We start from the raw sequence: 23,304 nt of genomic DNA, 5'->3' as shown, positions 1-23,304 counted from the left end.
TTGTGCTAATTACCTGGATCTCAGGCAGAATTTAAGGCAACAAAATCAAACTTCAAAAATTTCTTAAAGAGGACCTTTATCAAAATGCCATCAAATTTCTGAAGAAAACATCCAACTAGTTGTTATTTAGCTTTGTCATGTCTATGGGTATCTCTCTCAATTCTTTGAAATATCAAAATAAAATTCGGGTAGATTTTTTTTGTTGTTTTTCTTTTTAAAATATTATTTTAATGTAGAAATTCAGGGATTTCTTCAATCAAAATGAGACTGGTGACCCCAGCAAAGATACCAGTGTGATCCTTACTGTCGAGGGGAGAACATTCCCAGTGGACATCTTTTACATACAGAGGTGTGTTTTCATCTAGTTTAGACCCTGACCAGTGGCAAGGAGGCATAACATTCAATTTGGGAAACGTCTGGATATTGCTCATAACAACAGACATGTTTATAAGCTTATTGTGGTGTAAATAAACAGGTGAATTGCTGAAGGCTGATTCCCAAGGTTGCATCATGAACTAAATAAATGTCTGTGGCTGATACATAGTGTCCAAAAGCTGTTCTCTATTTGTTCCTTAGGGAAGTCAGGAGCCTGTTCTCTATTTTTCTGCTAATATCTCTGCTATTTTTTCTCCCCATAGTCCTGTTCCAGACTACATAAAGTCAACTGTGGAAACTGCAATGAAAATTCACCAGATGGAGAATGATGGTGATATACTGGCATTTTTAACTGGACAGGTAGAGACAGAAGATTTTTTTTTTTTTTTTTTTTTTGCTTTCCAGCTATGCTATGGGCTTTGAACCCATATCAGTCTCCTGCTTCACTTACCTGTGCTTATTTAATCTCATTTATATTTCTGCATTGATGGGGGCAGAGTTAAGCCAGTCTGAAAGACTTCTAGAAAATGTAGTTATGCTCTGGAGTTATCAAAGCCTAGTGAGGGATGATAGTTTTGCTCATTTAAAGCTCTATGCTTTTTGGCTGTATTAATAGATAGAACAAAATGTGGGTTTTGGTGCCAGTCACAGCTACACAGTTGACAGTGAGTCATCAAATCAATGTCCTTTTGTTTGGCTTAACATCTGAAGTCTTTGACAGAAAAAAACAAATTGCTCTGAGGCAAAATATACTGGTCTCTTCTGCTCTATTTATACCTATCCACACATTTTGCAGCTGAGAAGAGTGAAGGGAAGGTAGTTCAATTTTTCCAGTGGGGAGCTACCTTGAAGAGCTTCAGTAACATCTTCATGCTTTCAAAATAAATTCTTCATCCCCAGTATTGACTTTGAAAGAGAGAATTGGGTATCTGAGAAGAATAACTGTTTGAACGATTAGTATTACATTGAGATAATTCTGGTGTGTGTTTTGTACAGAAGTGACAGCTCTGTGATATTAAAGTGATGATAACCTCTCTCATAATAAGAGATAAACCTCTCTCATTCTGTCTCCTGTCTTGCTCTGGCTGTAGGAGGAAGTGGAGACTGTTGTTTCAATGCTCATAGAACAGGCTCGGGCCCTTTCTCGCACCGGGATGAAAAAACACCTCCGTGTTCTTCCCATGTATGCTGGGCTGCCTTCCCCTGAGCAAATGAAAGTGTTTGAGAGAGTTTCTCACAGTGTCAGGAAGGTAAGGCAGTTGTGTGTTCTCAGTTTCTACCACACAGAAGGGTGTCTGCATTTCAGAGTGGATCTATCATGTTCGTATCATACAACTACTGCAAACACTGAGGGAGATTTTTCTGCATCTCCTAACACTGCCTCTCAGTTTTCAGCCTATGAATCAAGAGCATATTCTCTGGCTTCCTTTTTCACCTCTGATGAGTCCTACATGTGTCATTCCTAACTCTCCTGTCTGTCTGCCTCATCAAATTCTCAATTTCCAGGAGTCTGGATACAATCCTGTATTTGTCTACATCCAGTTGCAGCTTCTTACACCCTGAGGTCCTCTACCTTTACCTGGTTTTATTTCTTTTTGTGGTCCAAGTGTCTATGGTTGGTTTCTGTCACTGTCTATGGCTATTTTCTATCACTGGTGACAGTGTTGTTAAGTGCTGTATTTTCACCTAAGAAATAAGTTAAAACTTGCTTGGTTTTAGTAGAAAAAAAGCTTAATTTTAACTTCTGCAAGTCTTGTTTAGATATTTAACAGAACTCTAGCATCAGTCATGGTTAGTGGTTTCTGTTTAGGCAGAGCCTGTCTTGGGGCTGAGATAAGCTGACAGAATTACACAGGGGGGAGTTGCTATACTTGTTCCTGCTGGAGTCTAACAAATAAAATTGTTGATCTGGTATTGGATTTCATTGAGAATACTTTTCTCTCCAGACTATGACATTAGTCAATTACCTTCCATGATTTACTTTTTTAATTTCAAGTGAAATAAGAATTAAATTTCCCTTTGTCATCTGGGAAAAATAATTTTTTAATGTTTTTGCACCAACATGTAACTGGTATCTCTGCAGGAATACTGAACATAGAATGCTCAATCAACTCTGTTCCTCTCCTATCCCTTACCCCACTCCAGTGTTACAAGTAATAGTTTAATAGCAGAAAGGAAATATTTTTACTTTTCTACATAACGTTTGATTTACAGCCAGTTAATGGTTTTCTCTGCAAACCCTGCCAATGTTTTTCTCTGCAAATGCTGCCAAATTCTTTTATGAAGAGAGAATAAATGTGAATAAGAAAGTGATTGTGGAGCTGTAAAAACTGGGCTTATTTCAAGCTGACAGCTCTTTCTGCTGCTTATAATGTATCATTTTGTACTCCAGAGTGTGCTTGCTGGCTCTGTAGTATCTGAGTTCTTTCAAATCCTGATTTTGAGTCCTGGTGCTTTCCAGTGGAATTGGGATTGGGGGACTCGGAATATCCTCACTGTGTCTGTGTCTGCAGGTGATAGTGGCCACCAACATTGCTGAGACCTCCATCACAATTCATGGAATTGCATTTGTAATTGACTGTGGTTTTGTGAAGCTTCGGGCCTATAACCCCAAAACAGCCATCGAATGCCTCGTGGTGGTCCCTGTGTCCAAAGCTTCAGCCAACCAGAGAGCTGGGCGGGCCGGACGGAACCGCTCCGGGAAGTGTTACAGACTTTATACAGGTCAGTGATTTCATGCCAAGATAAGTGAACTTATTGGTGTGGCTTCCATTACATTTTACAGTATATTTAGTGTTAGGTTAAGGAGAAGAAAACTGTGTAGTGTAGCCAAAACCATTGACTATTTAAATTAAATATTTTCAAAAATATTAATTTAAATAAAGTAACTGGAGAAAAATTGTTTTGGAGTTAGGGTTCTTTTAACACATATTAAGTACTCATACTTGATAATTTTATCTTGAAGTGGGTACAATTCTATCATGTTGGCTGCACACAGTGAGTTTAAAGCCAGCCCCAAAATGCTTTGTTTTCTCCCACCACAGAGGAGGATTTTGAGAAGCTGCCCAAGTCGACGGTTCCGGAGATGCAGCGCAGCAACCTCGCACCTGTCATCCTCCAGCTGAAGGCTTTGGGGATTGACAATGTGCTCAGGTTCCCCTTCCTCTCGGTGAGTGCTGGGCTGTAAGTCTGTCACCTTTCTTTATTGTGAAGAAAGGTCTCCAGGTGGTTTCTTGATAACCCACAGAACCATTGACCAGTAGTAACCTCTGTTAGTAATTTGGGCAGCTTCACCTCCTCCTGACTATTGGTCAGCCAAGTATGTTTCTGAGGATCACCTAGTGCAAGTAATGTGTGACAGCTTAGGAACAACTACTGTTTTCTAGGGTTTGCTGTTAAAAATGTTGAGAAAAACCTAGAAAGACAAACTCATGAGATTCTGGAAAACTCTGCTACCCCCTTTGCACTGAATTTATGAACAAAAAGGGAAAAAAAACGTATCTACAGAACTAAACCTATGCTTCTCTGTCTTGTTAAAAAAGAGCAGTGCCAATTTTTAGGTGTGCTTTCTAGGTAAACTTTCTACCTGCTCTTGCACTGATGTGAAAAATGAATGGTAGCAATAAAAGGGAGAGTTGAGTTGTTGTTCATGGTGGCATCACTGTGGGACAAAGCAGTCATGCATGTCCTAGCTCAGACCCTGGGATCATCCCAGTGATGATGCTGAGCTTGCTGCTGAAATGGTTTTGACTCCCAGTGCTGGTGGTCAGTGGAAGGAAGAGTTTGAGAGCTTTTAGCTTTGCATAAGTAGAAAAGTAGGTAGGTAGAACTTAAGGAATTATTGTAAGAGTTTTCTTTGTGAAAACTCATGTTCTGTCATGATAACTTTAAACAATTCACATTTTTTCTTCACAGCCACCTCCTGCACAGTCAATGGTGCAAGCATTAGAGTTGCTGTATGCTTTAGGAGGTGAGAATGTTATACATTGCTTTATTTATGATGATGTTACAGGAGTTATGAAAAAAATTGTTAACTTGGTATTGATGGTTGGGTGGACATTAATCAAATTTGCATTTGAGAACTGTGCTTGGAGAAAGAGAAACCACAGCCTTGACTGATGGAAGATTTTGGGCGTGTTTTTAAAGTGTAACTCAGTCTCCTCTGAATTTATTTTCTTTTAGAAATTTCAGACAGGTAAGAAGGCAGCAATAACTTTTTGGGAGGAATTAGGAATGTATTGCATAGGATATAAACTACAATTTAACTCTTTGGCTTGGGCAAATATGTATTTTATAGCTATTTTCTGTGTATTTTATGTGCCTTTGTGAGGCTAACCAGCTCTTTGTCCTCACTAGGAACAGGCTCAGAGCTAATGAGGGTGATGACTTGATGCTCTTGGGCAGATCTTCTTTGTTTTTCAGATCCTCTGACCTTCAGTCAGAGTGGTATGAAGATGGTGTTCAGACACTGATTAGAGCAGTACAGTAGTTAGACACCAGCTACACTTAAATTTACCTGCACCTGATTAGATAAGTTGTTAGATACCCAAGAGCTCAATATGTTGATCTTTGATTTTCTGCTATAGTACCAGTCATGGAAATAGAATAGAGAATACATGATATAACAACCAAAAACAAACAAAAAAACCCCCTGATCACTCCTGAAGGCAACACTTTTCCTCCTGGATGAATTGGAAGTACATTTCTCACTCTCATTGTCTGTTTCAGTGCTTTTTGTGTTTTTGAATGCATAGGAGCTCATTTGCATGCAGCTGGCAAAGAGAATCTGCTCCAGTTTTAGTATTGAACTTTGTGATTATGGATAAGTGAACACACACCTAATCAGAAAAAGGAAAAGCTTGTCTAGCAGACCCTGGAAGCATAATTCAAAGTACTTTTGCACTATTTCTTTTCTTAATATAGTACCTCTTTTTATTATGTTCCCTGAATTACTGACCACTGCCAATTCTCACTGTTCTCAGTGGAATCTGAACAGTGTTCTTAGTCATATGGTTTAGTTTCAGGTAGCCCTGCAAGGATCTGGGAGTTGGACTTGATGATCCTTTTGGATCATTTCCAACTTGAGATATTCTGTGATTGTAAATGTGTACGTTTGGGTTTTTTAGTTAATTATTCTGCTGTTGGATACCTATAACACTCAAATCACAGCATAGTTGTATTCTTATACACAGTTTTCAATTTCTTTTTGTTGTGGTGAGTGGAATGTAAACTGTCTAGTTTTGTTTATAGGACAAACTGTTGCATTGTTGGCTTTTTGACAGCTGTTTAATCTTTTTGAATGAAACAAACCTAAACAAAATTAAAAAACGATGGGAGAACAGGTAATCAAAATGAAACTCTGTTTGACTTCAACTCAGTTTTTGTAGTTAATGCAAAGTTAACAACATTTGCTCCAAAATGGAAAGGATAAGGAAAAGGATAAAAAAGATGGTGTAAGTTTTGGAAGGTCCCAGAGGTTTGTGGCTGGTTTTATACCACAAACAAATGCTGTGTTGCAAGTTCTGGCAGTCTGCACTCCTGTAATTCTCATGGAGCTGTAAAGTCTCTGCTTGGCCACGGTTTTGCTCTGTGCTGATTCAGTTCCATCCTGCAAAGGAAGGTTTCACTTCAGGCACAGAGTCTTGGCAGCCATTTCAAGCTTGGAACAAGGACCTTCACAGTGGCTCAGAAGCATGTTGCAAGGATGAATTCACAGCCAAAACCACCTTAGGGAAATGGAGAGGAAAGGTCAATAAACTCACTTATTAGCTATTTGATCTTTTGGCAAAACTGTTCTGCTCGTGGCAGCTTCAGAGAGAACTAGAGAGGTGTTAGTCTGCTGGCTGCCCAGCTTGTGCAGCAGAGCTGAGAAGTGCTGATGTTACTGTTTGAGATGGAAAGAAATGTTTGTGCATTTTGGAAATGATCCAAAAGGATCATCAAGTCCAACTCCCAGATCCTTGCAGGACTGCCTGAAACTAAACCATGGATTCACTCTCCATTTTTTTGCTGAAGATCAATGTTTTAGGTGGTTTATTATGGGGATTTTATATAAGTTGCAGAGCTGAAGCTGCCCAAGTGCAGTAAGGATTAAATTCATTTTATGCAGGTAGGAACATGGATTGCATCACTTGCATTGTAATCACATGCAAATGTGCAGATTAGGGTCAGAACCCTATTGTGCCAATTTGGTGCCAAGAGAGAAGCTTGTGCAGAGCAAACTCTCTTAAGGTTGAGATAATTCTGTTGACTAAACACATCACTGTTTTCAGATTGATTCTTTTTTTTTTAGTAATGCAAACTGTTTACATCAGCAGTATCTCTTCCCAGCCTTCTCCTTTGATGCCCCTTGGAAAGTCAGAGTTGTCACTTGGAGTTTATTTTTTTTAAGCATAATCTAGAAGGCAAATAAGTAGGTAATAAGTGGTTTTATTTTCAACTTTATTTCACATCCAAGGCTTTGTTAAAGGTTTGTTTGCAACTGTCACCTGTCAAAAACAACTACTCTCAAGTAGTTAAAATACAGTTTTAATCTCTCACACTGCATGTACTCTGCATGTTCTCTGAAGGTTCTCCCCAGTTTTTGGTCTGCAATAGCTTATGAAAGTCAGGAAATTATAAACTGTGTTGTATTAACCCACGTGGTGCAAGAACAGGTGTAAAATAACATGTTATTCATTTAAATAAAGTGTTGTTGTCTCTTTAAACATTCAAATAGGCAATAAAATGGTTCTACACACAGGTGGGAACCTGTTCCACCAAACACAAAGTGGTTTTGTTAAAAAGAGAAGGAAAAGAAAGAAAAGGGGAAAAAAAAGGCTGTCTGTTACTTTGAGATCCTAATTTTTGTGGCTGGATTGTGGATGAGGATGGGCTTATGTATAAATATAATGAAAAATTATACAGGTTTTCTGGTGTTGAGATCTTGCACGTCACTCTTAAATTCAGCTGCCCTTTCAGTTTCTCATCAAATACTAGTGGTTGTTGTTTGAAACCTCCTAGTGCCACAGTACTTCAACAATCTCTGCTGAGCATATTCAACAAAAATCTTTACAGTGTCTTTTTCTAAGCAAAGCTGAAGATCTCTGGTTTCATACATATATATCAATACAATGGTGCTTCCAAGATTATTGGAAGGAAACTTTTACCTATTCTAAGCTTGTGTTCATTGCAGACCTTTTGTGTGTGCTCAGGCTTACTGCAGCAAAGACATCTGTGTACAAGCTATATATATCCTTGCAAAATTGCACAGGGATTTGCAGGATTCAGCAGAAGCCAAAGGGTTCTGGCTTGGTACACCAGTAGAAGCTAAGAAGATCACATTTTTTCCTTCTTAGGAACCCAGTTATCTTCCTGTAGATGCAAGACCATGTGTTCTAAGCTATTAATTGTGGTAGCACTTTAACTTCTTACATTGCACTGGTCAAATGAAAGCTATCACACCCTAATTTTTGCAGTTTGTGTGACTTGGTGCTTAATTGTATTACTTTATCATTTCCCATAAGCTGCCTCTTGTGCCTGTTTCTGAGGAAAAGTTTTCACTTTATGTGAAATGCCTGTTAGGTTTTGTTGAACAGTTTGGGGGTGAATTAATACATTGTCATAATAAGTGAGATGTTAACATATCAAATAATAAAGGAAATTAGATAGAGACATCCGTGATTTTAGATGTGCTGACCTGAGTTACAGAAACTCTCATTCTTGACTTGATTTGTGGTTTTGCTGTTCTCTGCAACCTCACTAAAGCACAGCTGTGGGGTTTTGCCACCACACAATTTGACAAATAATGTTCTTATAATGTGTGGGCCATGGTTGTGTTTCCTCAGTCACTCTGCTGTGGTTATTGGTGCAATCTACAGAGCCCCAAAGTCCTATTATTGGCTCTTGGCAGTCCCTCCTTGTGTAGCTTTTCTCTTGTGCTTTGCCTCCTGGTTGTGCCACATACAACTTACCTGCAGTTTTCTTTCTTCTTTCAATTCTTACTCTTTGCTGCCTATTTTAGAGAGCTCATTTCTCAATGTTTCCTGTGTCTGTATTATTCCATTCCCCATGTCTTCTTTCAGAAGAACTGCTTTTCCATTTAGATCCTTCCCTGGAATATCAGCACAGTGCTCTGGGATTAGATTATGACCTGATAACCATCATGCATGGATAAACCTTACTGCAAGTGTTGGCCTGTAGGAAGCCACACAACTAAAATGGTACATGTGCAGGCAGTGAGAGCTGGGAATGGAAAACTGAGCTGTCCTGCCTCTGTCCTCTGCCACCTCCAGTAAAAAAGCTGCAGTCAGAACACAACTGAATAGTGTAGTTTTTAATGCATAAGGCAGACTGAACTGCAGAGAGTCTTCATCAGCTGCACAGCCCTAGTTTAGGTTATATTAAAATTAAATTATTTTTTCTCCATGACCCAAGCAGATGTGATTCAGAAAAATGACACCTTACTCAGCCCTCAGTAGTGCTTTCTCTTTCTACAATTATGCCTGTTCCAGAATTATGCTCTTTTAAAATTCTCATTGGGACTCCTTCTGCTTCCTATCACAGTGAGTAAAGGTGCTGGTAAATACTTCAAAAGGAGATGCCCAGTTCTAACAGCTAAGAGGCACTCTGGCCATCACATTGATTTTGACTGCAAGCTAAATGTTTTAAAAAAAAAAAAGTACCAGTGACCCATAGGAGAGTAAATGAATATTAAGGAAAGACTTTTAAGCTTCGTTCAATACATATTCAGAAATTCTTAGGTTTTATTTTTGGTTTTTTTGTTCTTAATTCTTTTCTTTGCTACACAGAAAATTCCTGTTGAAGAGTTTCTGTGCTGCTTTTGCCTGTATCACAACTCCATTTATTGATGTGCTGTAGGTTTGGATATGCACTGCCGTTTAACAGAGCCTCTGGGAATGAGAATAGCAGAGTTTCCTTTGAATCCTATGTTTGCAAAGATGCTTCTGGAATCAGGTAGGATTGAAAAAAAAAAAAAAGTATTTTTTTCAAAGCCCTGTGTTGAGTAGAGGCTATTGCCTGGTGATTGCAGGGTAATATTAGACATCTGTTCAACTTGAAACAAACTTCATCTTGGTATGGTATTTTGTGAATAGAATTGGTTGAACTCATGGATCTCTGATAACACATTTAGGACACTGAATAATAAGTCTTAACACATCTGTCTGCAGTTTTGCATTAAAGTGGTCACTGTTATACACAAAAAAAATAATCCAGGTATTTAAATAATATGATTTTTTATGCTATAAAAGTGTATTTTGCTTCTTTTCCTCTTTATTCTCTGTAGCAATAAGTTGAATGGAAGGGTATTTCATTTATGCAATTTCTCCACTTATACCTCAGGAAATTTTGGCTGCTCCCAGGAGATTTTGACAATTGCTGCCATGATGCAGATTCAGAACATCTTTGTGATCCCTCCAAATCAGAAAGCTCAGGCTGTAAGTTCAGTTGTGCCTCATCTTCTTCTTTTCCACATATCTGGATTTCTGCCAAGTGTTTTACTGGTACCTATTACAGACTGCAAGTTTGTATGAAAATTAGACAATGTCTTGCACTGCACATGTTGGTTATAGGGTAAAGAAGAGCTGAGGAATAATGGGAACCTTGGAGTCCCTTATTCATTTTAAAAGCCTTCTTCTGAGGACACAGAACATCATCCCCAAACACCTCTTTGTTTAAGAGGAACAAAAAAGATACTGTTAGGATGCAGCAGCACCCTAATTTTAATGCATCCATCTCCTGGATTTTGGGGGTTCATTTTCAGTTCCTTTTTCTAATTTCAATAAAAGTGTGAATTTTAAAAGTGTGCCTGAGTATAGGTGGGTTAGTAAAATCTTGATGTTGCCCAAAGGAACTACCACATACAGTAAGAATTTTGATAGTCACTGGGAAATAAGGATGTGATGGGAACTGAATGTATTGGATATGATTTTTGCAAAAGTCAGTCTGCCTATAAAAATATATTATTGCTTCTCCAGGCCAGGCACCACAGGAAGTTTGCTGTGGAAGAAGGTGATCACCTCACTATGCTTAATGTTTATGAAGCCTTTGTCAAAGTAAGTGAGTTCAAGTGGATTTGCAGAAATGGGAAGAACTTGAGGTCCATAGTTCTGATTCTGGAAGTCCTGGATATAGCATCCTGAAAGCTGTGAATTTACCAAGTTTGTTGAGTAATAACTGCTTTAGAGGATAATCTGGTTGTATTTTGCCAGAGGCATTCTGTATTTCTTCTGAGCAGCAAATACAAATAATTTGGTTTGTGTAGATCACAGAGGTCTTACAGGATGACAGCTGTATTTGTGAGGAGACTGGGATGTTTGAAAGGGCCTAGGAAAAACAGGTATTCAAATTCCAAATTAATATTTAAATATTATTTAAAATTAATGTTCTCTCATCTTTTGTTTGGATGTATCTGTTTTACTGATTATAAACTGCATCTAAACCTGTCAGTCTTTTTTTTTCTTTAATAAATGCCTTGTTGATCATCATATTCTTTTTTTCATGGGCATTATGCAATGACACCAATCTCAAAACTTCTCTGTAAGCTGAAGCTTTACTTAATAGTCACAAATAATGTGACTATTTGGTACAAAGCACTTTTGTAATGCTACATTTGCATCAGTGTTGAGCTGAAGCAGTGAAACCACTCAAGTGGTTAAATACAACTTCTCTCTCCCCTGCCCCAAAGCAATCAGGCATTAAATGAAATTTGGCCCTTTGAATTTTAGATTGGCAGAATTCTCTTAGAAGCAGCAAAATGCAAAGGCTCTTGGAGTATGTGCTGGCTTCTGAAGAAATAGTATTTTGCATAGAGAAGAACAGAAAAGGTTGTTTATGGTTTGTGAATGAAAACAAACTTGTTGATGCTCTGATATGTGAGGCTGGAATGACTTACCCTGTTCTCTTTCACCACATATGAAGAAATGAAGCACATCTGTTTGAAAACACCCCAGAGCATTTGCTCTGCTACTATTTAGAAGTTTTTTGAGACATATTTTTGGTTCTTGGTGCTAGCTACCCTTGCTTGTTGCTATGTAAATAGGTGATTTTCAGGGAAAATCACAATAAAAATGTTGTAGGAGACAGAAGAAAACCAGAACAGGGCAATGTGCTCCAAAAGAGACTGGCTTTTGTTCTGCTTATGGTATCTCATTGTAATTTTTTTCTGTTCTCACTATACAGCACAGCAAGAGTTCTCAGTGGTGTCAGGAACACTTTCTGAACTACAAAGGGCTTGTTAGAGCTTCTGTTGTGAGAGAGCAGCTGAAAAAGCTTCTTGTCCGCTTTAAAGTGCCAAAGAAGTCCAGTGAAGGTGAAATTAATTTTTTTTTTCAACCTCTTGTCTAACAGATACTAAAGGTAGTCTCCAAATTGTCAGTCTTCTTCCTGCTTTTCACGTAGCCTTGGGAGTATTTTCTCCCTGGACTAAAAATAATGTTAATTAAAACTAGAAATTTTTCTTTAAAGTGTCCACAGAGAGTGTTTTAGCTCACTTTTACAATTAACATTTAGTCCAGTCTTCATTAGGTAAGCTCTCCAGCAAGAGATTATAACTACTGATTATATCTTTAAATGGACAGATTGACCAGAATAATCATAAAGAGATCACCCCAGTCACTCTTTGGACTTTTCAAAAAGCCATTTTTATGGTATGTACAAAATGATGATTGGGATCTCATTTCCAGCAGAGCTGTGTGTGTGTGGATGTTGTGACTTGTTCTCAGCACTTGTTTCTAACTTCACTGAAAAATCAGACCTCAGAATATCAGTCTGGCTGTCACTCAGGGTTGCTCTAAGGACTGTGCAGCTATCTTGGAGACACCACTGGCTACAGTATTTTTTTATAAATAAAAAATTTAGATTCAGATTTAATTTACATTTGCTGTGCAACTGAAGTCAAAAGAGATTGCAGGGTTTGTCTGCCTTCAAGCCTTTTCTATCAAAATCTGATGCACTGTGAAAAGTTTTTTGAGATGATTCAGTGGTATTATAGGGATTTTTGCCATTCCATTGACTCATTTTACAGAAAAATTCTTCTTTTCAGGTGATCCAGATCCTGTTTTGAGATGCATAGTGTCTGGATTCTTTGCTAATGCAGCTAAATTCCACTCTACTGGGGCTTACAGGTAGGTATAGGTTTGTTACAACTGTTGTTTAGTTTAAAAGCTCCTTTGACTGGGTAAATATTAAAAAAAACCCAAACAGATGCTTCTTTATACACTTGCAATAATAAATGTGGCAATTAATTTGCTGATGTTTGAAGTTTTGTATTTTCAAATTGCTTCAAAGTTTTATCTATCCTCTTTGGCAAATATAAATAAAATTATTGACAGTGGAAAGCTGTTACTAGTAGTAATTAGCTTGTGTTAATGTAAGCATGCACAGTTACAGTGCAACAGTGCTGTAGCACTCCCCGTGCACCAAATAAAAGTCAGAAACACTACTTTTTCATTTATTGAAGGTAGAACTCTTGAAGACATGAAATTATCAATTGCTCCTTGGGCCAGGATTTAAGTCTGATTTCATCTGTTCATTATGTGCAAATGCTTTTAATTTGCTCCAGCTCTTTCAGTGTTGCCTTTTATTGACATTCTTACTTGGGGGAGAAAGGAACCAGGGTGTTAAACAACAAATAGACACACAGTCTGAAATAATCTCTTGCTTTCAAGGACTATTCGTGATGACCATGAACTTCATATCCACCCCACATCAGTGCTGTATGCAGAGAAACCTCCCCGCTGGTAAGTTAAAGCTGCTTTCCCTTGTTTTGGGATCTTTATGAGACATCTTCAGCTTTCAGGTGTTCTCATGAATGCTTTTTCTCCCTCAGTGTAGCAACAGATGTAGAAGGTCATGGTTCCCACAGAGGGAATTCAATGGGTATTTCCTTTGCAGCTTTTCGTAGGCAATATCCAAATAAGTCATGGAAATAACACCTGCAGAGACTGGGAAGCAGAGTCAGGTGACACTTTTTTTAATGGGCACCATATCTTGCAATGCACATTGCACTGGAGGTTGCACAAGGAGTCTCTGTGCCTAGGTAAAACTAAGGTTAATTTATTTTTATTCAGCCTATTAAGGAAATACCTTGTCAAATAGGTACTGCAGTGATTGCAAGGAGTGTGCTAGGAGAGGGCATACCTGTAAAATGTGTGATGTGCAAAGTTAGGGGTGTCTGGCAGATTGAAGAAAGAATGGAAGAAGCAGGTTGTGCTTTCCTGCTAGCTGGGATATTATAAAAGCATACTTTGCAAACATTGTAAGCTTGAAAATTTCAAATATAACATCCTGAAAGAGGTTGGGTTATGTGGCAGTGATGGGCAGTAAGAAGAATAAATTGAGAAGAAATCTGTAGACAGTGTAGTGGTAGGAGAGGACTGGCAGATTTCTTTGCTCCATCACACTCCTCCAGGGCACAGCTTTTAAATGGTGAGCCCTTAGTGTGCAGCTTCCATTCCAGCCTTAGGGGCTGTTCCTGACACAGAGAAGCAGAACAGGAGGCAGGTAGCTGGAAATCTTAACTGGTAAAACCTTGAGACTGCTCTGTGCTTCACAGCCTGTTTGATGCTGGGGGCAGCTTAATTGCTGGAGTTTTTGACAATGCTGATTCTGGGCATAAATCTCTTTTTGGACCCCTATGTGGCAGAACAGGCACAGGACTGTCCTCCAAGGCCATGTGGTATTGCCCAGCCTAAAGATGCTGCTGGCTCATGGCATTCTGTAAGATAGGAGTTTAACTTACTCAGTAATCCAAATTTCAGTGTGCTCCTTCCTGGGCAGCCATCCCATACTGAGAGCTTCAGTTCTCTGTTACAAGTGTATATAAAATGTGTTCTCCTTCCTGTTTGTCTTCCTCTGATTTCTCTTTAGTTGTATTAGTATGTGTCTGGCCATGTTTGGCAGAGAAGATAATTTTGGACTCTTTCCTCATGCTTTTGAGAGCAAAATACCAATTAATGAGAGACCACAAAGCTTGTGAGTTTGCAGCTTTGCTGTGTATAGATGGCAGGCATCAACTTCTGGTTTGGGTGACTAACCCTTCAGAATGTGGCTTTGTGCTTCCTTGGTAAAAATGACTTTTGCTGCTGAGGGATGACTTCAAGGGTAGGTTGCCCATGCTGGCAACTTGTTCAAGCTGGCAGCAGGGATTGAGTCCATGGCTATCTGGTTCTAGATCTCTAACCAATAAATGTTCTGGCAGTACTTAAAGCTGACATCTTCTAATCCTTATCTTGCTTGTCTGCAGACAGGAATAGTCATGCTGTGATTTGTGCCCTACTTGTTATGGGCACAGAGTTTTGGTGCTTTTAACATCCTTCCTCATGGTACCATGGGCTAACTAATGCTCTGTCTTCCAAAGCATCATTATGAGTCCCCCTTGGCCCCACTATAAGAAATAATCTTTCCTACCTTGAGCCTGTATTTCCTGGTAGTATGTGAAGGTGTTTTTTATCTCAGTCTAAAGGTTGTCTTCATGTAGGGTACTCTGAACAACCAGAGGGAAGGAGGTAGGAGGCTGTATTATAACTTAAGGACTCTCTTGTCAGTCTGTAAACACTGCCTCTGGCAGCACTGATGTGAAACTGCCTAAATATGCTGTTAATCATCTCTCTTCCTCATTGCTTTCTAGCAAACATGTGTTTTTCTTTCTTTCTTTCTTTCTTTCTTTCTTCTAGGGTAGTGTACAATGAAGTCATACAGACTGCTAAATATTACATGAGAGATGTGACTGCTGTGGAGTCTGCATGGCTCTTGGAACTGGCACCTCATTTTTACCAGCAAGGAACGGTACGGAATCGGCATAAAGCCCAAACGGTACCATTGCTGTGTTAGCAGCTCTTGTATCTGAACTTTTTAAAGTGTTTATGCTTTGTTGTCTGTCTAATGGTAAAAAAAAATGAATTTGCTTTTGTTCATTGTACTGGTTTTAATGTAGGGAAAGGGGGTAATAGTTTGCATGGAAGCTTTTTCCCTATTACCCAGCCAACAGCCATGATTTCAAAGTTACAAAATAGTGTATCAGTAAATGAGGCCTTCAGCCATTTTACACTGTAATATAGGCACTTAATGAGCTTTTCTCTGAGCAGCCCCATAGCTAGGCAGTGGTCACACTATGCACAGTAATTTTAGAGCAGTCTTTGCATGCTTTGCAAATGTTTGTGCAAATTCCAAACCCTTTTGTAAGCATTATTTGTTTAATTTGAAAAAAAAATAAAAAAATCAGCTCTGATCTGTTCAGACTTGGAATGGCACAGAACAGCTGCTACTTGTGCAAACCTTTACTGAAAATTCTGTTTTGTGTGATGTACAAGCCTTTGCTTTATGTCTTTTAATTGTTGCCACCATGCTTTATCAACTCTGTCCCCTGTGAATCTCTCAGTCTACTCACTGGTCATTCTGAGAACTGGATTGGCATTGTCTATTATTTAAATGTTAATTACAATGGAGCTGTTGATACCACATTGCATGTTAATACTGTACAGGCAAGATTACCAAATTGATCTTGCATGTGAATTTCCCACGGGAGATTAATAACTACTGAGCTTTTTATCCTAAATTAGTGAAGTATTTCAAATTACTGAATGAGAAAATGCACTTGCTTATCAGACCTGTACAAAGCAAGGGATCTGCTCATGCAAATGTGCAGCATGTTCAAAAACAGCAGTGTCTGATTTATAGATCTGCTGCAGGATTTGACTTTTCTGAGAATCTGGTTTTTTATTTTCCCTTCTTTTTTTTTCTTCTGTTTGTTTGTTTATTTGTTGTGCTTTTGTTTTTTAAAAATAAATAAGCACTGTTACAAGCACTAAGGATACACCTCTGTGGTTAGTGTAGAGCAGCACTGGCATCTGTTCATGTAATGGACTTGAGAAACTGTTTTGGTTTTTTTTAAATGTTGAACTTGGATAATTCATCTCAGTTATCCAGATGCTTCCTATCTATAAATGCAGAGTAGCTGCATATTTTCTGCCTTTTTTTCTATAGCACATTTGGCAAAGGCAGTAATACCCCCTGCAGGGCAGACCCTTAAGTCTTTAGCTGCTGTTCTGCAAGGATGGTGTAAGAACAGATGAGCCAGTGATCCAGTTGTATCACATCTGCTCCTGGAGTAATTACTCCTTTGACTCACATATTGACATGTTGCAACAAACCATACACATGCAGCATCCCCTTCTGATATGAATTTACCACAGGCTCAGCTTTGGGGTGAGGTTTTCCTTTAGGTTGATGGTGTTGGGGAATGTGACTCATTGACTTGCTCAGGCAAAACTCAAATTGCTTTTTGTAAGTGAAGATGACTTGTCTGGTTGTAGTAGTGTCTAGCACCTACCAGACTGAGAGAAGGTGTTTTTCAAGCCAGTACTACTACTGTTGTAGATATTCTGTGAAATTATAGCAGAACCTAATTTTTACCATTGCCAACCTTTTGAGATGAACTCAGTTTGCAGAATGACCTAAGCATTGCTTTCATCCTAAAATAAATGGAAGCTTTGGAGGATAGTGCTGGTTTTGAGGACAATTTCTTTTCATGTTTGGTCAGTTATCCTTATCAGCCAAAGGCTTGGATGACTTTGTGAAATGTTTACAAAATAGAAATATTCCTTTTGTGTAAAGTTTTGAATTATAGATGTAAAGTTTGAATAAGCAAAACATTGAAAAACACACATTTATGCTAATAGACCCTTTTTCTATTGAAGGGTACATTTTTGTGCTCATCAGAGATTCTAGAAATATGAGAATTTTATTCCTGTATCAAGTCAAGAACAAATTACAACTGAATAGGATTCTATGCTAAAAGGTGTTCTTCTACAGGTTGATCATGTCCTCACTTAATTATGTCTCATTCCAAATTTTACAGGACTTCCTTCCTGTTTTCATTCCAATTTTGTAGGCCTTTAAGGTTCAAAGGTCTGATGCAACTGCAGCTGAATTGTTAAAACCTTGTACCTCATATATGTACTCCTTGTGTTTGTGCAAATGTAGTGCTGGGAGCACACGTGTATCTTTCTGTGCATTTTTACATGCTGCAAACTTGGTTCCAGTGGGGAATTGTTTTCACACTTGCAGAAATATTAGTATGGAAATATTAGTATGGAAATACTAGAAGGTGATATTTTATATCAGGCCAGAAAGACACTTCATGATTTTTCCCTTTCATAGGTTTGTTTTGTCTTTATCAGTATCAGCCAGATGCTGGGAAGGGTGGTCTTTGTATAAGAATTTATTTAATTGGGGATTAATGATTGAAAGCATTCTAGTTAAACATTTTTCTAGTTGTGTATATGCTAAGCAATTTTTCTTTTCTTTTCTTTTCTTGCAGCATCTTTCCTTGAAAGCAAAAAGGGCTAAAGTAGATGACCAGTGATTTGTCATGACTTGTGGCATCAGATGCAGAACCTACCAGTGATTTCAAGCTGGCTACAGTCCATTCAGCAGTCTGTTCATTAGCAATTTGATCTTACATCAACTTGAATGTTTAAATGCCTGCCAGGATCTCTAGAGGTTTATGCATGACCAGTACACTGTAAACCTATTGTAGAGCTTGCATCATGGACATTTTATTCTTTGCCTACTTGACCACTGTTGTTCATCTGGGCATGTTACTCTTTTTAAATAGGTAGAAAAGCAATTTAAAAAGTAAGGGGAGACATACAGGACCACAAAAAAACCCTGAAACCTTTGAGAAGGAACCTGATCTCCTGCAGTGGTATGGCTGCCTTATGAGAGTGGGGAATAGGGTACCCTGCCTCCTGTTACCTAGAGCACTGTGACTACTACTGGCCAAACTGCCACTGACTCCTGACAGTGGGAGCTCAGGGCAATGAACTAGCCCTTGAAATCCAAGGTGCTGCCATGGAAACATTGATTTCATGTTGGACCATCCCAAATTGGTGCAGCTTGTGCTCCCAAGCAGTAGAAATCTCCTGCCTGAGGTTGAGCTGCTCCCAGCTCCCTTTGCTGTAACAGTCCCTCTGTAGGTAGCATTATATTAAAATGTCTTGTTTCCATGTGTGAGAGCTGCTGTTTGGGGAGAGGGAGGAAGGTTAGCTCAGTATTTTTAAGAAGGATTAATTTTTGGCTCAATCAGGGGACTATACACCCATTTTTGCCAACAGTCAAATTCACAGATGAGACATGATTTCTGTTTGGTTTGGTTTTTTTCCTAAGAAGAGGAAAGACCTAAGCCTCTCTGCTTGGAAATACCAGAAGGGCAGGAGTATATCATGGAAGACTGTTTTTTAGCCTCTGTCATTCAGCAAAGACTGTTCTATAATTTAATAATAGGGATCTGTTCTTTGCTGCTTGGGAGTCTGCCTCACATGTTACTGTAAGAGAAGGGTGCTCTGAGCAGTTGCTGCTTTAATCAGGACTCTGGCTTCTGCTCAGTAAGGAACTGTACCTTTTTGTGTTTTAACAAGATAGCTTGGATACATGTATTTATTTTTTTCCAACCCTATTGATATTTATTTTAGAAATACATCGTTTGAAAATTTTATTTTTGTAAGTCAACTGATTTGATGAATGTGTTTTTGGCACGTTAACTGTAATTTTTTTTTTTCTTCTTAAAAAATAAGGATGTAAATAGGCAAAAATATCTATATGGGACAAATGCCTTCCTCGTCACAGGACTGCCTTGAAAACTTTCCTGAGAGCTTCTTTACCTTCTCTGTTCCAAACACCTGCAGAGAGAACATGTTCTGTCATGTGCAATGTGTGGTCTATTCAGTGTCTACATTCTGACTGCCAGACAGCACAAAAAGATGTACCAGTCTCCATGTAGGGCACCAGCAGCATGACAAACTGTGTCACCTTCCTTGTTGTCTTCCCTGTGAACCTCACCTTTGTATTTCTCTCTAATATTTCTCTCTTAGAGTGGGAGCTCTTTGGGGCAGGGACTGTCTCCTAGCCAGAGCTGAGAGTATTGTTGACACTAACTAAATATATTAAATTTGCAGGGTTTCTTTTCTCTTAAAGGATCAGAGAAAGAAATTAATATGGAGACGTATAAAATGTCTGTGTCTCTCTGTTCTCTAGGAATATTCTTAAGAAAAATAAAACCATTGAATCAAGGGAGCTTGGCAATGCATCACTTCAGCCTGAGTGGTGTGTGATTTCCCAGTGTGCTGTGTGATTGTGCTGTGCTGGTGTGAGTTGTGCTGGGCTGTCAGGGGATGGCTACTTCGTTTGGCAATTTTGGGAATTTCAGGTGGTTCTGAAGAATCCTGTTCTCCAGATGTTCCTTACCTGGCTGTACAACTGCACAGTTTTCTCTTGGAAAGATTGTGACTCCTGTCGAGTTCACAACCCAGGGATGTGCAAAGTTTGTAACATGCTGCAAGCAATTGCACTTTTTTAAGAATGACTGCAATGTGTCTTTGTAAACAAAACCAGGATTTGAGATTTGTCTCTTCAGCAGCTTTGCAAACTCTTGAGGTGTTGTCAGAGATGCAGACACAGAACAGGGGGACTTGATACTAGAGATGCAGGCTGAGAATAAGTGGCTTAGGTATCCAGATAAATACCTTTAGAAAGCAGTGCTTGCCTCAGAAATGTGGATCCTATCTTTACTTTGTAAAATTGTGGTCTACAGCCCTCTGCTAGATTTGTACATAGCATTATGCTTTAAATAACTGATTAAGAAGATGGGCAACCGTGCCTTGTTGTTGGCTCTCTGCTGCATAAACAGTCTGTGTGCTGGTGTGGGGGAGGCTGGAGTCATTTGAAGATTCTTGTCTGGAGTTTGTAAAACGCTTCAAGGATCTTAAACCTGGCTTTTAGAGAATGAAGTTAAAAGCTTTAAGCTACTGAATCAAGATGCTGCTTGAAATAGAATCCGTGCTGCCACTGGCAAGGAGACAAATTTACTTCATGTGAATTGACAATCCATTAATGTCAAGTTAATATGGAGGAGGAAAAGCTGAAGTCATAGGGCAGTGCTTGTGGTGTTTTCCCTCATGAGAGAGTGGCCGCACAGGGGTTGTATATCCAAGGTTTTCCTACTAAAGCAAACCCACAGACTGATTGCTGGTGGTGCTGTGGGTAGGGTTCCATGTAGGGTTAGGGCCAGCAAAAGTTTTCAGTGGTCGCTCCTTGCATTTTTTTGCCAGGCCCATTTGTATGGAGTTATGGAGCCATACTGAGTGGGTTGCAACAGATTTCCTTAAGGTCCTTGTGTTGGTAGCTGTGAAGGGCTATGGGTATCTTGCCTTTATTTTTTTTTTTTTAAAGCATTTTCTGGCATCAGATGATCAGATGTACATGCCATCTCTACAGGTCTCAATGGCTACAAAATTTAAAGCAATATATTCTGTTCAATTTCTGCTTCTTTTTTTTTTTTTTTTAGCACTGCCACTATTTATAAGCCAAACATAAATTACCTGAGTTTAATTCATGACCCAGGGTTTAGTGCTTTTCTTTAGAAATAGCATTATCTCTTTGGGACAGTACTGCTAAAATTGCATTGCTGGAACTGAATTTCTATCCCATCCAAGACATTTGTTCTACCCATGTTTCCCATCATACTATTTCATACTATTTAAGTATTCATACTGTTTATGTTTTCATGTGCTCACAGGTGCTTCTTTTATGCTGCTTTATTACTTTGCAATTATGGTCTTACCTTTGTTCTCTCAAGTCACCTTCAGACCTCTAAACACCTCCAAATTAAAATAGCCCTTTGACTGCAGTCCAGATTTCATTGAGTGAGAAAGCTGTACTAAACCACTTGCATTCCTTGGATAGAAGGAAGAACTGAAAGATTCCCAAACAAAGTATTATTTAGTCTAGCATTTAGTTGGCAGGGACCATCAGGAAAACCTGCTGCTCTTTGCTATAAATCTTGCTTTAATTAAAGTTAATAATAATGCTAATGTTCTATTCTGTGCAAGATGTTTCTCTCTGACCCCTGTTTGGGTGTAAATTTAATCCTAACTAATCTAATTCTTGTTTTAACTTCATCTTTGCTGCCTGTAATGTCACAAGCAGTTTATCTACAGAGAAAACACAAGACAGACAACGTAGAAATTCGTCCCTTGTTGGTTTATTTATTTATTTATTTCCTATAACAAAAATATTCATGAAAATAAATGATTGTTTTCCTTTTCTGTGGTCTGTGCTGCTCCCTACAAGCCTCCTTCTTCCTTGCATCATGTGCAGTTCAATGCAGCACCACAACCAGCACAGACAAGTGGTGAAATTCTGACCAGACCTGTGCTGGACATCCCAGGCACCAGATCCAGCAGGGCAGCCAGGACACTGCCAGAAGCCACTGTGCTCATTCCATTTGGGATCCATCACCCAATAATGCATTTATTTAGTGACCTGTGAGATCCAGCTCTAGAACAACTGAAGTGTCCAGGCGCTAGACTCTCATACATAGAGAAGAGGATAATGAAAAGAAGTAAGAGAAGAAATAAGAAACAAAATACACTTAGTAGGTAACAATTACATTTTGTGTGTTTTTCCTAGAGCACGAAAGTGTAACAGTTTCCATTTCGAGAAAGACTGCTGGTTAGCCAGGGAGACATCAACTGAAGGGACAGTGATCCTGCAGTGCCATCAACTGTTTGCTTCTGGTATCCACAGCATCTTAGAGCCATTGCTGTAACAAAAATGACCGGGAAAAAATTACAAAAATTGAGCAACTCATCATGATTTTATTTCTGAATGGAAGTTTATCGCTGTCAATACAATATTTTGCTACAAATCTCAGGTTCACTTTTCTTGTGCGAGAAGCCGGACACCTGAGGACAAGCAGTTTGCTGTTGAGAGCAGCACTCGCAGCAGCTCAAGCACTTGTGCCATCTGCTGGGAACAACTCCAGTGTTGCAGCTTGCAGAGGAAGCAGTCCCAGCCCTCTTTGCAGGTTGTTCTGCTTCTTTTAACTATTAGCAACACATAGTGAACAATGCTAGGAAAGTATTTTGAAGACTGAAACCCTCTCTCTGTAGCAAAAGCGGTTGCAAAAGACAGGAACAAACCATCCTTGGACACCTCAGTTGCCTACAGAGAGGCTTCTCCTAAAGGTGAAGTATAACGTGTAGCCTGGGGAGAGCACGGGTCTCACAGCTCTTACAATAAACCACTCCTCTAACGAGGGGACTGCATCTCCACCATGGGCTGTCTCCTTTTCCAGAGCAGAATTCTGTAATTTCCCTCACTGCAGTTTTTCTCTGTGCCCACCTGAAACTCACCTGGGGCACACGCTCTGAACACAGCTGTTCTGCCCTCCCCAGTGCAACAACAGGGATAACCTGACCATTTGCTAGGGCTAAATTTGATTTAAAACTCTTCCTGCTGATTTTCCTGAAATGTGTCTCTTTGGGAAAACCTGAGAGAGCAGTGTGTTTTCTACTGGAGAACCAGGCAGGTTGGTCTCTATGTTGGGCTTGTTCATTCATGGATCAAGATAAAAGCTGTTCTTTCACAGAGGTTTGGATCTCCTGTCTCAGATCCTTTGAGCCACCTCATGCTGATCTGCACTTCCTCTGAAAGATGAGATTTGGAAAATTTTGCTCCTGTTGCAACATGCTTCAGAGCTGAGGTTGGTGTTAATTCCAGCGTTCACCCTTCTGTGACTGAAGAAATTGCAGGATGCATGGCTTAACCTTTCCCACCAAGCCAAGCATAAGAGGACAAAGAAGACCCCAGGATCAGGAGAGCTCAGGAAGGAATGAACTGCATCATTAACACGGCTGTCTCAGTGCCCTCTGGCCCAAGAGGGACCCTGCCGAAAGAGCAGCAGCACGGTCTGTAAGAGCAGGAGGTGGCATTTTCACCTCTGTGACTACACAATGCTGAACTGCTCTACCTGCATAGTGTGATGGCAAATTCATGGTCCAAAAACACCAGCTGAGGATTGCTTCTTCAGAGGCGGTGGAATTTGATCTGGATAAATTTGAGAAGCAGCATGAAGAAAACTGAAAGTAG

The 23,304-nt window shown here is 39.3% G+C and overlaps 1 protein-coding gene across 3 annotated transcripts in view; it reads left to right on the top strand.

Annotated features, from left to right (window-relative positions):
- Positions 1–19,465, top strand: part of DHX35 (DEAH-box helicase 35) — a 29,631-nt gene extending 10,166 nt beyond the window's left edge. The window contains exons 9-22 of one of the 3 annotated variants that reach the window (XM_071759523.1): positions 237–349; positions 639–735; positions 1,467–1,625; positions 2,889–3,099; positions 3,420–3,544; positions 4,291–4,345; positions 9,235–9,330; positions 9,718–9,812; positions 10,353–10,430; positions 11,557–11,686; positions 12,419–12,500; positions 13,044–13,115; positions 15,051–15,162; positions 17,696–19,465. In XM_071759523.1, the coding sequence (XP_071615624.1) occupies positions 237–349; positions 639–735; positions 1,467–1,625; positions 2,889–3,099; positions 3,420–3,544; positions 4,291–4,345; positions 9,235–9,330; positions 9,718–9,812; positions 10,353–10,430; positions 11,557–11,686; positions 12,419–12,500; positions 13,044–13,115; positions 15,051–15,162; positions 17,696–17,740 (1,470 nt within the window). In that variant the 3' untranslated portion in view covers positions 17,741–19,465. Of the gene's footprint in view, positions 1–236; positions 350–638; positions 736–1,466; positions 1,626–2,888; positions 3,100–3,419; positions 3,545–4,290; positions 4,346–9,234; positions 9,331–9,717; positions 9,813–10,352; positions 10,431–11,556; positions 11,687–12,418; positions 12,501–13,043; positions 13,116–15,050; positions 15,190–17,695 lie in introns of all 3 variants that reach the window. The other 2 variants (XM_071759522.1, XM_071759524.1) reach the window with 2 other exon arrangements.
- The last annotated feature ends 3,839 nt before the right edge of the window (positions 19,466–23,304 follow it).

The sequence above is a fragment of the Heliangelus exortis genome, chromosome 16 (genome assembly GCF_036169615.1).
Source record: "Heliangelus exortis chromosome 16, bHelExo1.hap1, whole genome shotgun sequence".
In the NCBI taxonomy this organism is placed as follows: Eukaryota; Metazoa; Chordata; class Aves; order Apodiformes; family Trochilidae; genus Heliangelus; species Heliangelus exortis.
This window is presented reverse-complemented; position numbering and strand designations above follow the sequence as displayed.